Source organism: Plecotus auritus (assembly GCF_963455305.1).
Source record: "Plecotus auritus genome assembly, chromosome: 5".
Lineage (NCBI taxonomy): Eukaryota > Metazoa > Chordata > Mammalia > Chiroptera > Vespertilionidae > Plecotus > Plecotus auritus.
In genome coordinates, this window is record NC_137776.1 from 106449544 (window position 1) to 106465309 (window position 15766).

The 15766-nt window shown below is 57.8% G+C and overlaps 1 protein-coding gene across 5 annotated transcripts in view; it reads left to right on the plus strand.

Annotated features, from left to right (window-relative positions):
• The window catches only part of SEMA4D (semaphorin 4D), a 109925-nt gene that overhangs the window by 61994 nt on the left and 32165 nt on the right, over positions 1-15766 (plus strand). For 3 of the 5 annotated variants that reach the window (XM_080670521.1, XM_080670519.1, XM_080670520.1), the window contains exon 1: positions 14945-15189. In XM_080670521.1, the coding sequence (XP_080526647.1) occupies positions 15090-15189 (100 nt within the window). In that variant the 5' untranslated portion in view covers positions 14945-15089. Of the gene's footprint in view, positions 1-2921; positions 2987-14823; positions 15190-15766 lie in introns of those variants that run through there. The other 2 variants (XM_080670517.1, XM_080670518.1) reach the window with 1 other exon arrangement.

Here is a 15766-nt window from a genome sequence, read left to right on the forward strand (position 1 = left end):
GCTCCTTTACTTTGAATTTATATTAGTTCACACAAACACTCCATCCATGCTTTTGTTCCGGCCCTCTGGTCCAGTTTAAGAACCCATTGTGGCCCTCGAGTCAAAAAGTTTGCCCACCCCTGGTTTACACACACACCCACACCCACACACAAAGATGGGCCTCTAGGTGTTCCAGTTTTCTGGTTAAATAGCCTCGTACTCGGGTATCTTACACGCATGTAGGGTATGGCTATCCTGGTCCCTGGCAGAGAATTGCTGGGTCAGAGGCTCTTGCTGGTGTTGCCCAGGCCACCAGTATGTGCCCCAGGGCAGGGAGCCCCTCTTCACTGCACTCGGCTGTCTCATGCCGCCTTCGCAGGTGGGGGATGGCATCTGGCGATAATGTACAGTCAGCCCACACAGGACAAGTGGGGTAGAGTGTCAGTTGCCATTGAGGATCTCCGTTTCCCTGACGGGGGCACCTGTGGGGGGTCTGGGCTGGGCGAGGAGGTTGGACAGAAGGGGCCTGAGGCCTCCCGGTCCATAACTGCAGTGTGCCCGTGGGCTTAGGGGCTCTGGGCACTGAGATCGAGCTACCGTGGGCAGGGAGGGCTGGTGGAGCCCCAAGAGGGATTAAGGTGTGGCAGCCAATTCTGCTTTGATACCCTGTGGAACTTGCTTAGCAAGGGTCCCGGGCAGGGTGCCTGTGTAGGGCTGCAGGCCAGATGCTGAGGTAAGCTCTTCACAGGGCCCTCCAGTCCTCAGAACAACAGGTGTCATGGGCACTGTTATTATGCCCACTTTCTGGATAAGGAAATTGGCACAGAGAGACCCAGGAACTTCCCCAAGGACACACAGCTGGTCAATGGAAGCCAGGCCCATAACCCAGGTCATTCCCACCACGGAGGCCATGCTCTGGCCCCGTCCCTCCTGTGCCTTCTCTACCTGCTAAAGCGAAGACCTGGCTGCTGCTGGGGTAAGGGGCCTTCAGAAGGGGAGGTCACCGCTGCAGAACTCGGGCAAGATGCCCAGAAGGCAAAGGCCCGCTTCACCCACCAGGCGTGGGCGTTGAGGTTACCACACTCCCCTGCTTGGCTGGGGCCTGGTGCAGGGACAGAGGCATGTTTCTCAGGCCGAAAAGGGAAATACTTATTTCCTGATTTAATTTCATTCCTTTATTTTGCAAATGGACCTTGCATTCTGTCTTAGATACTAGGATAAGTTAGGAAAAGCCTAGTGAAAACTACATGGTAATAGTTGCATGAGGAATACGTACTTTGCAGTCTTTAGTGTAGGGATAACTAATTATAGCTCATGGGTTACCTTGAGGAAGAAGAAAAATTGTGGTGATGAAGGCTGCAGACAATGGGGGCCTGAGGCCTCCGTGGTCGGCTGAGGCCGGAAGTGTGTATTTTTACCCAGGAAACCGTGGGGCCAGAGCTGCTTGGCCAGGGGAGGGACGGGGACTTGCTCGAAGGAGGAAACGCGGGTGCTGGGCCGGTGCTCTGAGTGAGGTTGAGAGTGCCGACCCCTAACCTGCCGCCATGTGTTCATCGCCGTGAAATTTTGGTGAATAGGTTGCGTGCTTGTCCAGCCACGGAACAGGCAGCTTGGGCTTTTACTCATGAAAGTGGCAAAGGCTTACTGAACTTCCGGAAGAGACGTTTCCCTCTTTATAATTCTTGGTATTCATGTTGTTTATCTTCACCTCTTCTCTGTGCATGAATCACCCTTTTTCCCATAAGCGTTTCCGGCCGTCTCCAGGTGGCTGCCGGCCTCCCCGGCCTTTGGGACAGGAAAACCCCATGGTTTCTCAGGTTCCCACGTGTTCATCCACTAAGCCAGCGCCTCCCCAGCGTTGAAATAGAAGACGGGCTTCTGTGTGCTGCATGATAGGGCCTTGTCCAGACAGCTCCCTGCTTGCTCGGGCGTGAGGCTGCTTTTGCTGACACGTGGCCCTCAGAGGCAGCCACCTGCAGGGAGACCAGGCAGGTGCTGACGAGTCCTAACCATTCCCACCTGTCACTTTGGGGTATCATTTGCTAACTTGAGGTGTTTGCTCAGTATTCGGGGAGCATGTCGGGCCCTGGGTGACCCTGGAAATTGTGTGCTGTGGGTGGACGTGTAAGAGGGGGGTATAAGCTGGTGAGCGTGTTTGGTCCCACTCCTCGGGGCTGGGAGGGAAAGAGGGGGCACCAGCATGGTCCTGGGGAGCACCCCCTTCTCAGTAGTCTTCAGAGAAATGGCAAGGATTGTAGAAGCTCTTAAGGCAAAGGAAGATGATGCTCCAACTACAAAAAAACGCTGGAGTTTGATTCTGAAATTTAAAAAATCTGTTGGATCGTTTGCTGCCACAGGGGTCAGACCAGTTTCACCGGCCGCCAGGCGTCTGACCCTGCACGGGCTCAGGGACAAACACCACAGAAACTCGCTGCACAGTGTGAGACCCTCCTGTTCAGACAGCAACACAGCAGGAGGGTGGGAAGTAGCAGGCTCTCAGGAAGTCCTCTCCTGGTCAATATTGTGTGCATGTCTTTGCTTTCTCCTGCTTTGCCTCCCGCCTTTCGGTTTCAGGGAAGGTGAGTGCTGTGGCTGGCTCTGCAGCCAGTAGACAGGTCAGGGATTCCTTTTCTGATGAATGACTGGGACCGTGGCTCATCGTTGAGTGGTGGCTGTCAGCCATTGGGGACCAGCTCCTCTACCTGGGTGACCAGCCAACTCGCGTGTCCATTGTTTGTGGGTGAGTGATTGCACACTCACTCCCTCCTGTTTGCACAGGTGCACGAATGCCACCCTGATCCCGGGTCCGAGTCAGCTGCTGGGGGGTCTAGCAGTTGAAAAGAATTACAGGTTTCCTTTTAGTGGTGTTTCAGAACGGATGCTGAGTTTATGTGGACAGACGATTTGAGTGTTTAAATGTTCTCATTTCCCATTATTTCCAGAGCAAAGCTTTCTGAAGACTTCCTCCTAGAGACGATTGGGAAGTTTCGAGACCCCCAAGATACAGGTACGATCAGTTTTTTCTCAATCTGTATCCAGTGAATCAAAGTTGACATCTGTGGAAGCCTCATTGAGAGTCAGCAGCAAGTTGGTTGTTGATCCCTGCGCGCTCTGGGGGCAAAGACCTCGCCTGGCCGCGGTGCCTGGGGTGGCTTGAGGTGGAACCCAGAAGGCAGTGGATGCTGGCATCTGGACCTCCGTGCATTGCCTGCTTTTTCTCCCTCCAACCACGCTCCTGGCCTGTGCTGTGCCCCTGCTCTCTGAGCTGGCAGCCCCCGGTCTAAGCCCTGACAGGCCACCTTCTTTTCGGGGTCGTCTGTGAGGCCCAGTGCAGGAAGAGGTTTCTCAGTGTCACCCCTGGATTGGGGTCGTTTGTGATTGATTTTCATTTTGGTCAGGTAATACATGGTCAACCATGTGTTTTCAGTTTGGGAGGGAAGAGAAGTGCCAGTTTAATTTGTAAAAACGAAAGGAAAGCCCCATAGGTCCGTGCCGCCACAGGGCCAGGTATTGGCCGTGCACGTGGGGCGCAGCCCGTGCCAGGTTGGTGGGCAGTTGAGAAACAGTTTACTTCCGGGCACTTGGCATTGTCTGTTAAGTGCTGGTCACAGACACACGCCTTCTATTATCGGCCTGGTGTGCTGGGCTACCCCAAGGTTTCTGACCTGTGTTAGGTCGCTGCATTAACTAGGAATTTCCAGCCCTGGCATTTATGATCCCAGGGTTTTTTCCTGTTTTCCCCCCAGATCATTTGTCTCTGGATCTTGCATGCCACGCCTGTTAGCTTACAGGGCCAGGAGGGTCCAGCTGCCCTGGATAACTCCCTGGCTTATGCCCTTCTCAGCGCCTGCCCGTCATCACTGCTGGTCGATTCATGGTTGAGTGGTCAGTATGTGTGTCTGTCCCTCACCTGCTGCCCTCTGTCCCCTTCCCAGCTCCCCTCAGCACTCACGGCACAGATGTGCCAGATTTGGGTGAGGGATCTGGTTGAGGTGTGCCGTCCATCCTGACTGCCTTGTTTGCCCCTCAAGGTGGCTGGAGGGGGAGCAGGTGTCCCAGAACAGTGTCCTGGGTGATTTTCTGCAGAGTGGGTCGAGCCACCTCCAGGGCTGGGCACGTCCCTGCGCAGCTGGCGTGCTGCTCCTGGGGATCTGCTCTGTTCTGCGGAGACTGCAGTTGAAACAACAAACTCGTGGTTGGGGCCTCTGACTCAGCTCCTGACACCCATCCTGGTTCCTGGGGCAAGGCCATTTCTTGGAGGTGGTAACGTCAGCACCATAGCCAGGGCCGGGGCGGGAGTTGGGAAATGGTGTGGGGACAGGCTGGGGGTGACATCAGGAGGGCCTGGTCTTGGTGGCTGCGTCACTCTCTGCTCCCGGCTGGGAGGGGAAGAGATGGGCAGGTGGTGCCCTCCGCTGTCCCCGCCTCGTGGCCTGGAGGGGAGGAGGGCTTCAGCGTCCTGTTTTTGTGTAAAGCCCATAGGCAAGAAGCCATTTTGGCTGCCCAAGCAGCTGCCCACCGCTGTCACCCAGATCCCCTTTCACGGGTCCCTGGGAATTCTGGTGAGGGTGCTGTTAGCATTGGCTGGCATCCTGCTGCTAACAGGAGCACTGACGCTTCATGTGTGGTCGCGGGTGGTATCCCCTCTGTGACCCACTGTCCCAGGCAGCTGGTCCAGGAAGGGAAACCACGGCATGAGGCAGGGGTGACAGACCCCAGACAGCACCTGCAGTCCGCGGGTCACATCCAGTGCAACACCAGATCACAATTTTTATGCAGATCAGAACAGAGTACATGCATACCACACATGCATGTGGACACATGTGCACATGTGCATGCCCACACCGGCACACATGACCACACAGATATGCACACATGCAAAACATGCTCGTGCACACAAGCGCAGGTGCTCATATACACATGTCATACCTATACAAATGCACACAAACACAGAAACTCGGGTGTGCATAGATGCACATATACATGTACGCACACACGTGTGTGTGCAGACATGCATGTATGCCATCTCATGAACTAGCCCTTCCCCTTGCTGCTTGCTGTTTGCTGGGTGCGTCTGTTTTCCTTGCCACCGCCCCTGGCTTGCTTCAAGGCCATTTTGGTGGAAAGCTGCCATGTGACCGTCAGTGATGGGCTCAGAGCCCCCTCCGGGTCCTGCTCTCCTGGCATTGAAGGTGGGATCATGCACTCCCCATGAACCAGTATAATTCCGTGTAGGTAATGGGAATGACATGTGTGACCCTGTCCTTCTGGTGGGCCCTGTCTCGTATGAAAGGCAGGACATCACACGAGAAGGCGGAATGCTAGTCCTGATGCAGCTCCCATACTTCATCCTGCTGTTTCCACTTGGATACGAGGTCTATGCCTAAGGCGCTTCCCCTCCGAGATGGCGGAACGGCGCCGCTGGAGCCGAGCACTGTGGCAGCGTGTGCATGGAGGTGTGGGCTGTGCTTTGCTTAGCAGTTTCAAAATTATACAAAACCATGCATTCTTGGCAGAAAGTAAAAGACATCCAGCCCTTCCAAAGTCGTAAAGCAACCAAGCAGCCCCCACGCCAGCCCTCCTGCGGGAGAGGTGTGTGTGGTGGGGGCCCTCCCTCCTGCGGGAGGGGTGTCTGTGTGGTGGGGGCCCTCCTGCTTCTGCTGTTCATGTGGATCTTTTTAAAGACCTTTGGGAACAAGAGGCCATCAGGAATCTGGTATCTGCTGATGAGGCAAGTGTGGCCCAGAGCGGGATGAATGCCTGCGTGCTTCCGCAGAGAGAACTGCTCTGCCTCCGGGAAGGAGCGCCGGTCCTAATGGTGTCAGAGATGGCCCAGGCAATAGGCGACTAAGAAAAACGTGTTCTTTCTCTCCTAAACCAGCGTGGGCAGCCCACGGGGACAGGAGACCCCTGCCTCCACCCAGCACCCTGGGCATTTATCAGGGCAGCTCTGCCAGCCTGGAAGCTGTGGTCGAGCAAGTCATCCGGTTCTTGCAAGTGTGGGGCCCGCACGGCTGTGCAGACGTGCGCTTCCGTCCTGGGCGGCACCTCTGCAGCTGCAGCTCCCACGGAGCCACTGCCTCCCAGGCTGCACAGAACCTGAGCATGGGTTTCTTCTAACAGTTCAATTTTTTTTATGGAAATTTTTTTAATTTGTTTTTTATTTTTATAGATTTCCGAGAGGAAGGGAGAGGGAGAAAGAGATATAACATCAATGAGGAGAGAGAATCATTGATGATTGCCTCCTGCAGGCCCCACACTGGAGATGGAGCCCACAACCCGGGCATGTGCCCTGACCGGGAGTCGAACCTTGACCTCCTGGTTCAGGGTCAACACTCAACCACTGGGCCATGCCGGCTGGGCAATGCACGTGATTTAAAGTGAAGTAGTTCTTACACAGTTTATGAGAAAGGGCACATCCTCCGGTCTTGTCCCTTTGTCCCTGAGGCGGCCAGCTGCAGGTATTGTAACCATTTGGGGAATCTGCCTTCAAACTGCTTATGCTGATATTTCCTGACTTTCTCTTTTGGATGAGATATTGCGACGGAAGGTGAGGGTTGGGTCCTCTCACTCGCCCCCACCCTCCCTATGGTATTGCCGCAGATTTTGTTATGGGGCTGTCAGGGCTGGTCATGGCTGGGCCGTGACTGGGACACGCTGATTACACTTTCTGCCATGCCCCACTTCTTGCTTTCCCTGGGGCTGGCGGCTGCTTCATGTTGAGTGCGTGCACTTCGTTTTCTATCTGGGTGTGGGCTACTAACTCGCCTCAGACTCTGCCAGACCCATACGCCCGTGTCCCTCACACAAGCCCACAGGCTCTGGGTGACCTCTCCTGCTTCCTCTGGGCCTGGCCTCACTCCCTTTGCCCATCCTGCATGTGCACACCCTGCCTCCTGTCCCCCGCTCTTTTCCCTCCTCAGGAAGACCTGGGAAAAGCTCCTGGTGTTGGTGGAGCATATCCTTAAGTCGCTTTCTGAGAAAGAATGTGAGGAAGAGTGGAGTTTTGAGAACTGCCATGTTTGACACGTGTTGCGTGCGACACTCATCGGATTGATAATTGTCTCGATAGAGAATTTTAGGTGAGAAGTCCTCCTCCCTCAGGACTTTAAAGGCACTTTGCTGCCTCCCACTGTCAGCGTGGCTCTGCAGAGGTGACTGCATGGGACAGGGCTCCGGAGACTTTCGGAGCTGCCGTGTCTCCTGGCGTCTCCATCTCCTCACAGCGTGCCGGGAGGAGGGCTTTGCTCACTTGTGCTGCTTGGCGCTTCTGTGTCCCTGTGTGCTGGACGTTTTCCTTTTATTACGTGTAAATACGTTTTTATATGTTTTTATTATTTTCCTGGTAAATCCTCCTATTTTCTCTCTCTCCTGGAGCTCCTGTCAGTTAGATGCGGGTCTCCTGATCCGATCCAGCTTCCTTGTCTTTTCTCTCCCTGGTTTCATCTCTGTCACGTTGCCCAACCTCTGGAAACCTCCCCTCCAGTCCTTCACGGAGCATGTCCTTCCTTTTGTCCAAAGTTTCACTTCTAAACTCCATTTATTTCCCGGGGCTGTGTTTCTTTGTGACTTCTCCCCTCACCGACCCTGGTTTCCACTCTGGTCCACAAACTCAGTTGATTACCAACAGTGGTGAACACAGCTGTTATCAAAAACTAAACTATGTACACGTCAATAAGCTATTAAAAATAAAGGTGAAAGTCACTACTTCCTGTGTTTCACATGCTGTCGTGCAGTGTGGTGGGAGCACTGTGTGGCCCACTGTTGTGCATCTCGCCTCAGCAGCCTCCTGTCGGGAGCTGGGAAGCAGCCTTTACACCCAAAAATCGGCATCGCTGCAGAGCAGGACCCCCCCTCCCCCCAACCTCCCCAACCCCACCCCTGAGACCGGCGGTTCAGGTTTGCCAGCACATCGCTGGTTATGCTCATCTGTTCACTTTCCAGTTTCCGAGGTTTGTTCAGATCCTCACAGGCTGCCGTCCTCTCCCAGTCACCCTCATGGTCTATGTCCCTTTAAGTGCTGTTTCTTTGGCTTTCAGGAGAGAATGGGAATAAATCCCTGTTGTGGGCGCCAGGTTCCAAAGAGGGATGGCCCCGTCGCCCATGTCTGGGCGTTAAGCCTGGCTGCAGCGCCGGTCAGGGCCTGCCCCAGAGGAGTGACTGCTCTCGGGGCCCTGAGTGGGAATTCGTCCTCGTCGTGGGCCCTGGCTAACCGTTACCCTCCAACGAGACAGCTCCGTGCGGATGCTGGAGGCGAAGGAAGCAGCGGGCCTCTTCTCTCCCACATGGGCGGTGGCACACGTGTAGGAAGGACTCTCTGAGCCGGTCTAAAATATTTATTTATTTACTAGAGGCCCGGTGCATGAAATTCGTGCATGGGGCAGGGGTGTCCCTCAGCCCAGCCTGCACCCTCTCCAATCTGGGACCCCTCGAGGGATGTCCGACTGCCCGTTTAAGCCCGATCCCAGTGGGATGGGGCCTAAATGGGCAGTCGGACGTCCCTCTCACAATCCAGGACTGCTGGCTCCCAACTGCTCACCTGCCTGCCTTCCTGATTGCCCCTAACTGCTTCTACCTGCCAGCCTGATCACCCCCTAACCACTTCCCTGCCAGCCTGATTGATGCCTAACTGCTTCCCTGCCAGCCTGTTTTCCCCTAACTGCCCTCCCCTGCAGGCCTGGTCCCTCCCAACTGCTCTCCCCTGCAGGCCTGGTCCCCCCCAACTGCTCTCCCCTGCAGGCCTGGGTCCCTCCCAACTGCCTTTCCCTGCAGGCCCGGTCGCCCCCAACTGCCCTCCTCTGCCGGCTTGGTCACCCCTAACTGCCCTCCCCTGCAGGCTTGATCCCCCCCAACTGCCCTCCCTTGCAGGCCTGGTCCCTCCCAACTGCCCTCCCTTGCAGGCCTGGTCCCTCCCAACTGCCCTCCCTTGCTGGCCAACTTGTGGTGGCCATCTTGTGTCCACCTGGGGGCAGGATCTTTGACCACATGGGGGCAGCCATCTTGTGTGTTGGAGTGATGGTCAATCTGCATATTACTCTTTTATTAGATAGGATAGAGGCCTGGTGCACAGGTGGGGGCCAGCTGGTTTGCCCTGAAGGGTGTCCCGGATCAGGGTGGGGGTTCCCTTGGGGCGTGGGGCGGCCTGGGCAAGGGGCCTGTGGTGGTTTGCAGGCCGGCCACGCCCCCCGGCGACCCAAGCGGAGGCCCTGGTATCTGGGGTTTATTTATCTTCTACAATTGAAACTTTGTAGCCTGGAGCAGAGCCAAGCCTTCTGCTTGCTCCGTGGTGGCAGCCATTTGTGTTGGGGATTTATGTATCTTCTATAATTGAAACTGTAGCCTTAAGCGAGGCCTGGGCCGGCCAGGGTATGCGGAAAGCTTGGCTTCCTCCATCGCCGCGGGCAACCCTAGCCTCTTGCTCTTTCCAGCTAGGTGGCTGCCGCCATTTCTGTTTGGGTTTATGTATCTTCTATCATTGAAACTTTGTAGCCTTGAGTGGAGGCCTAGGCTGGCAAGAGCATGCGGAAAGCTTGGCTTCCTCCATTGCCGGGGAAACCCAAGCCTCCCTCCTGCTCTCTGGCCATAGCCATCTTAGTTGGATTTATTTGCATATTCGCTCTTGATTGGCTTGTGGATGTAGCGGAGTGGGTTAATTTGCATATTACTCTTTTATTATATAGGATTTTCCTCACCTGGGGATACGTTATTGACTTAGAGGAAGGGAGACAGGAGAAAAAGAGAAACATCAATATGAGAGGGAAATATCAACTGGTTGCCTCCTGCATGCACCCCAAACGGGGATTGACCTGCACCTCAGGATGTGCCCTGACCAGGAGTGGAACCCAAAAATTTTTGGTGCACAGGACGATGCTCCAACCAACTGAGCCACCATCCAGGGCCAATTAAACTTTATTTTAAAGAGCAGTTTCAGATCAGAGAGAAATTGAACAGAAAGTGCATGGGGTTCTCATGCACCCACCCCATGCCCACACGCACAGCCTGCCCCAACTCCCCCCATCTCCCCCTACCCCACATGCACAGCCTGCCCCATCTCCTCCCGTACCCCACACACACAGCCTGCCCCATCTCCCCCCGTACCCCACACGCACAGCCTGCCCCATCTCCCCCACCGAACCCCACATGCACAGCCTGCCCCATCTCCCCCCGTACCCCACACGCACAACCTGCCCCATCTCCCCCCTCTCCGTACCCCACATGCACAGCCTGCCCCATCTCCCCCCTCCTCTGTACCCCACACGCACAGCCTGCCCCATCTCCCCCCCTCCGTACCCCACACGCACAGCCTGCCCCATCTCCCCCCGTACCCCACATGCACAGCCTGCCCCATCTCCCCCCTCCTCTGTACCCCACACGCACAGCCTGCCCCATCTCCCCCCCTCCGTACCCCACACGCACAGCCTGCCCCATCTCCCCCCCCAAACCCCACATGCACAGCCTGCCCCATCTCCCCCCGTACCCCACACGCACAGCCTGCCCCATCTCCCCCCCCAAACCCCACATTCACAGCCTGCCCCATCTCCCCCCCGAACCCCACACGCACAGCCTGCCCCATCTCCCCCCGTACCCCACACGCACAGCCTGCCCCATCTCCCCCCCCCCGTACCCCACATGCACAGTCTGCCCCATCTCCGCCCCGTACCCCACACGCACAGCCTGCCCCATCTCCCCCGTAACCCACACACACAGCCTACCCATCTCCCCCCGCCCCGTACTCCACATGCACAGCCTGCCCCATTTCCCCCCCCCCCCCGCATACTTCACACGCACAGCCTGCCCCATCTCCCCCCGTACCCCACACGCACAGCCTGCCCCATCTCCCCCCCGAACCCCACACGCACAGCCTGCCCCATCTCCCCCCGTACCCCACACACACAGCCTGCCCCATCTCCCCCCCCCGTACCCCACATGCACAGCCTGCCCCATCTCCGCCCCGTACCCCACACGCACAGCCTGCCCCATCTCCCCCGTACCCCACACACACAGCCTACCCATCTCCCCCCGCCCCGTACTCCACATGCACAGCCTGCCCCATTTCCCTCCCCCCCGCATACTTCACACGCACAGCCTGCCCCATCTCCCCCCGTACCCCACACGCACAGCCTGCCCCATCTCCCCCCCGAACCCCACACGCACAGCCTGCCCCATCTCCCCCCCGAACCCCACACACACAGCCTGCCCCATCTCCCCCCGAACCCCACACACACAGCCTGCCCCATCTCCCCCCGCCCCGTACTCCACATGCACAGCCTGCCCCATTTCCCCCCCCCCGCATACTTCACACGCACAGCCTGCCCCATCTCCCCCCGTACCCCACACGCACAGCCTGCCCCATCTCCCCCCCCGAATCACACACGCACAGCCTGCCCCATCTCCGCCCCCTACCTCACATGCACAGCCTGCCCCATCTCCCCCTACCCCACACGCACAGCCTGCCCCATCTCCTCCTACCCCACACGCACAGCCTGCCCCATCTCCCCCCGTACCCCACACGCACAGCCTGCCCCATCTCCCCCCATTCCCCACATGCACAGCCTGCTCCATCTCCCCCCCCGTACCCCACATGCACAGCCTGCCCCATCTCCCCCTACCCCACACGCACAGCCTGCCCCATCTCCCCCCGTACCCCAAATGCACAGCCTGCCCCATCTGCCCCTGTACCCCACACGCACGGCTCTGATTGGAAGCAGTCCTGTGTGGGCGCTCAGAGAGGAGAAGCTCTGGGGAGCCTGCCACCTACCAATCCGTAACACAGAAAACAGTGTTCTTGAGTAAATTGCTAAGACTGCGCCGTGGAATCTACCCCTATGACCTCTGGAGTGGACACATCGGGAGATGTTCAGAGGGAGCGCAGCCTTGCAGATGGGCCGAGCTCCACATATCCACGTGGAGCCAGGACAGAGGCGGGGGACCGTGACACGGGAGCATGACATGGAGAGTCTGGGTGGAAGGTGGGCCAAGGTTGTCCACTTGGTTTAATCACAGGGCAAAAGACATGCTTGTTATGTTACAATCCTAATTCCGGCTGCAGATAGTCTCAGGTAAATGTATTATAGGGAGGTTGTATCTGTTAGGAATTGTATCTGGCGGCTAGTAACAAAAATCTGAAAAACAGTAATTTAAAGGGACTAATAGTTTATTAGCACCTCTGGGGGAGCAGAAGAAAGCAGGTGCCTGGTCTCAGGTATGTTGTGAGGCCCCTGGTTGTGGATGTCCATTCGGTTGTTCCTAGAATGAGGCCCTTGTCCTCACATTGATAAGGTGGCAGCCATCAAATTCGAGCTCCAACAGGAAAGAGGGGAGAGACTAAAGCAGAAAGGCAAACACTAGCTGGGCCAGCCTCCTTCAGGAGCTTTCCTGGACTTCCTGCCTAATAACTTCTCGCCACAGGTTTTTGGTAAGAACTGCCACGGGGGAAGCTGAGGGTTCATTAGCTGGCCACACTGCATCCCAGGTAAATCCAGATTCTGATAGTGAGAATGACGGGCCTGGACGTGGGGACAGAACTCGGCCATAGAACTCGGCCATCTGTGCCATTGGCAGCAAGAACGGAAGCAGGGTGGGGGTCGGAGGCGAGGAGAGGTCAGGACAGAGGTGAGCGCTGCTTACATGGGCGTGGTGGTGCTGGACAGGGGCCTGGAATGACCGAGGCGGCACCCGCCGCTGCCCAAGCTTCCGGCATCGTCTGCTCAGGCCCCTTCGCGGAGCCTGTGTTCCTGCAGGGCATTTCGCCATTGCGGGACACGGATTGCTTAACAAGCGGCTCACGTTGGTAGCACAGCACAGTGTGAGAGACCTCACCTGGAGAGACCTCACCAGGCCGGGCTTCTGGAGCACCTGGTGCCTCACTCCCCTACGGAGGGCAGGACGGCAGGTCCCCATCCAAGGCCAGGGCCAAGGGCGAGTGTCCCTCCCACTGGGGAGAGCCCCTCTGCAGAGAGCACGCACTCGGGCCACTTCCCAGCCTCTCTTCCTCCTGTGCATCGGGTGTTGCACTTAGAGTTTGGTCACGCCCTGGCTGTGGGGTGTGGCATGCAGACGGGCGCTGTCTGTGCGTAGTTGTGTTGGTGCACAGCCACACGTTACCGGGGCGGACCCCAGGAGCTGGGGCGACACTGCAGCACTTAAAAAGCTGACGGTAATGCCTCTCTGGCCCTTTGTGGGAAAGGGGTGCCCCCCCTCCCCAGGATGTGCCAGTTCCTGGAGAGAGTGAGGAACTGGGTGCTCCCTGATGTCGGTTGTAGCAGTTGGTCAGGATGGGGAAAGATGCCGGTGGACAGGGGCCTGGCCGGGTGGGCCTCCAGGCCTGGAAGAGGAAGTGCAGAGGGGGGCTGGGCGAGGCAGGTGGGAGCAGAGGAGGCCATGTGGTGCCCTAGGCTCCCCAATGGCAAGCGCCTGCAGCGAAAGTCCCCGTGAGTGCTTCCTTCATGAAGCAGAGCTGAGCCCCATGTACACATGTAAAAATACAGAAAATAAAGAAGACCCTAGTAAGCCCTGCCTGCTGGGCTTTGGGGGCCAGACAAGGACGCTGAGGGTGCAAGGGGAGCGCAAAAGGTGACTTCCGGGTGGGAGGAGAAAAGGGCCCTGGAGGACTAACTAGAGGCAGTAACTTGAATGGGTGAACAGAAGCCAAAACTTCTCCCAGACCCTCTGGGAGGTTTGGGTTGGCCTGGTGTGTGTGTGTGTGGGGGGGGGGGGAGGGTCAGGCTGGACTAGAGCTGTGTATGGAAGGTGTGGGGCCTCCGTGGGGGAGCGAGTGAGGAAGCTGGCTGCCCCTTGGTTGTTGCTAAGGCATGGCCAAGTCAGGAGCCTAGCGGTGATGATGGGTGAGGGGAAGGTTCTGGAGAGGAGCCTGGATGTCAGTTGGACTGACAGACCTGGAGTGTGTTGGCTTGGGGTGGGAGGAAGAGAAGGGGGTGGTGACGGCCAACTCCTGGGCCTCCGCTGGGGGAGGGGAGGGAAGAGGGGCTGCCCCACCATTTGGGGAAGAGGGAGCTTAGTGAGGAGGGGAGCACGGTGGGCCCGTGGAGCCTCCTGGGGCAGCATGTCTGTAAGTGTAGGGTGGGTTCTGCGGTAACTTAATTGTGCTTCCCGCTGTGCTGGGCAAGGGGCCGGCCTCTGCTCGGCGCTGTGTGGTTTGAGCTACTTCCTGAGAAGTCAGGGGTCCATCTCTGAGTGTCACTGGGGTCCTGGGGGGCCCTGGGGCAAACCCCCACCGGGCGGCCTTCTCGCTGGCCTGCAGCTCACTGCAGGGAACCTCGCAGACAGCTCGGGGGGGCAGGTGGCGTGTGGGTGCCAGGAGGCCGGGGACCCCAGCCCCACAGGCCGTGCTTTCAGCGAGGTGCTTCTCAGTGACAGGCAGCCCAGGACCACTACTGCACAGGCTGGAGGGATAGGGCCGCCACTCCCGCAGGGCGAGGTCACACGTGGCCGTGTGTGCACCCACACATTTCAGCCTCTGCTGCCCCCTCGCTTTTCACGCAGGCTGTCGTTCTGGACAAGCATACAGGACCTGGGAAGCCGGAGTCTCCGAGAAACGGAAACTCTGTTCCTTCCATCGCGTGAGCTGGGCAGCCAGGCGGCGTCTGTCCCAGTCTGCACCCCTGTCTGTCCTGCGATCCTGGCAACTCAGAGCGTGAAGCACTGACTCCTGCAACTTGGCTTTGCTCCAGAGCACCTGGGGTGCGGTGTCTGTCCCCCTCGGAGCTCTCTGCAACCCCGCAGACGGACCCCTGGCTGGCGAGGTGTGGAAGATACTGAGCACAGAAATCAGGCACCATTGCCACGCGTCCTGACTGGCAGCCCTTTCTTTTTGTTCTCTTCCAGATTTCTCCGGAAGGTCGGAAAGAAGCCCACTGTTCAAGAACAGGAGGCCCGTGACGTTTGCAGAGGCGAGAGCCACCTGACCCCCCCCACCCCCGCCCAAGTGTGCTGAGAAATGTGGGTCCTCAGGGGTCACGGTACCCCTCAGCTCCAGGCAGTGCTGCAGGGCAGGGCCCTGGGGCTCTGAGTGACCCACTGGACACTCGCAGCAGCCTCGTTGCCCACAGGCATTTGCTGCTGAAGCCCTGCCGCGGCCCCTGCCCAAGAGGATGTGTGCCCACACTGGGGGGCCGCTCACCGCCCTCGCCATGGTGTTTGGGGCAGCGGTGGCATTTGCACCCATACCTAGGATCACCTGGGAGCACAGAGGTGAGAGCAGAAGTGCATCAGGTGCTGACGGCATCTGCTCGTGGTGCCCACATGTGCACACCACTGGCCACTGGCTCTGCGCTCTTGCACTTGTGTGTGAGCAGGCAGCCTGTATGCCGCGGCGGGAGATGCTTCAGCAGCTGGAAACACTCATGGGCTTGCAGGGGCCAGCTGATCTGGTCTCTAAGTCAGGCCCCTGAAGGAAGCCCGCCTTGTGCCTGCTGGCAGTCAGTGCCCACTGCCCGGGCACCAACCACACTGTGTCCTGTTTGGGGGATGTTAACTGCGTGCAGCCGAGCTTCTGGCCAGTGGTTCCCATTTGCCATTTATTAGTTTCTTTTGTATTTATTTCCACTCTTGGAAGTTGTGTCTGGGGACCGGGACCCCAGTTTTCCAGACGCACTGGCTGAGCAAGGGGAGCCCGCACAGGGCTCCGGGCAGCAGGTGTGCGGGGGGCCTTTGTCCGTGTGCTCGGTCTCCACACGGGTTCTCAGACAGCAGGAGGCATGAACTCCTAGCTCTGGAGTGAGACCAGAGCATGGTGACACAGAAAGCCAAGTTCAGAGCACTCACATTG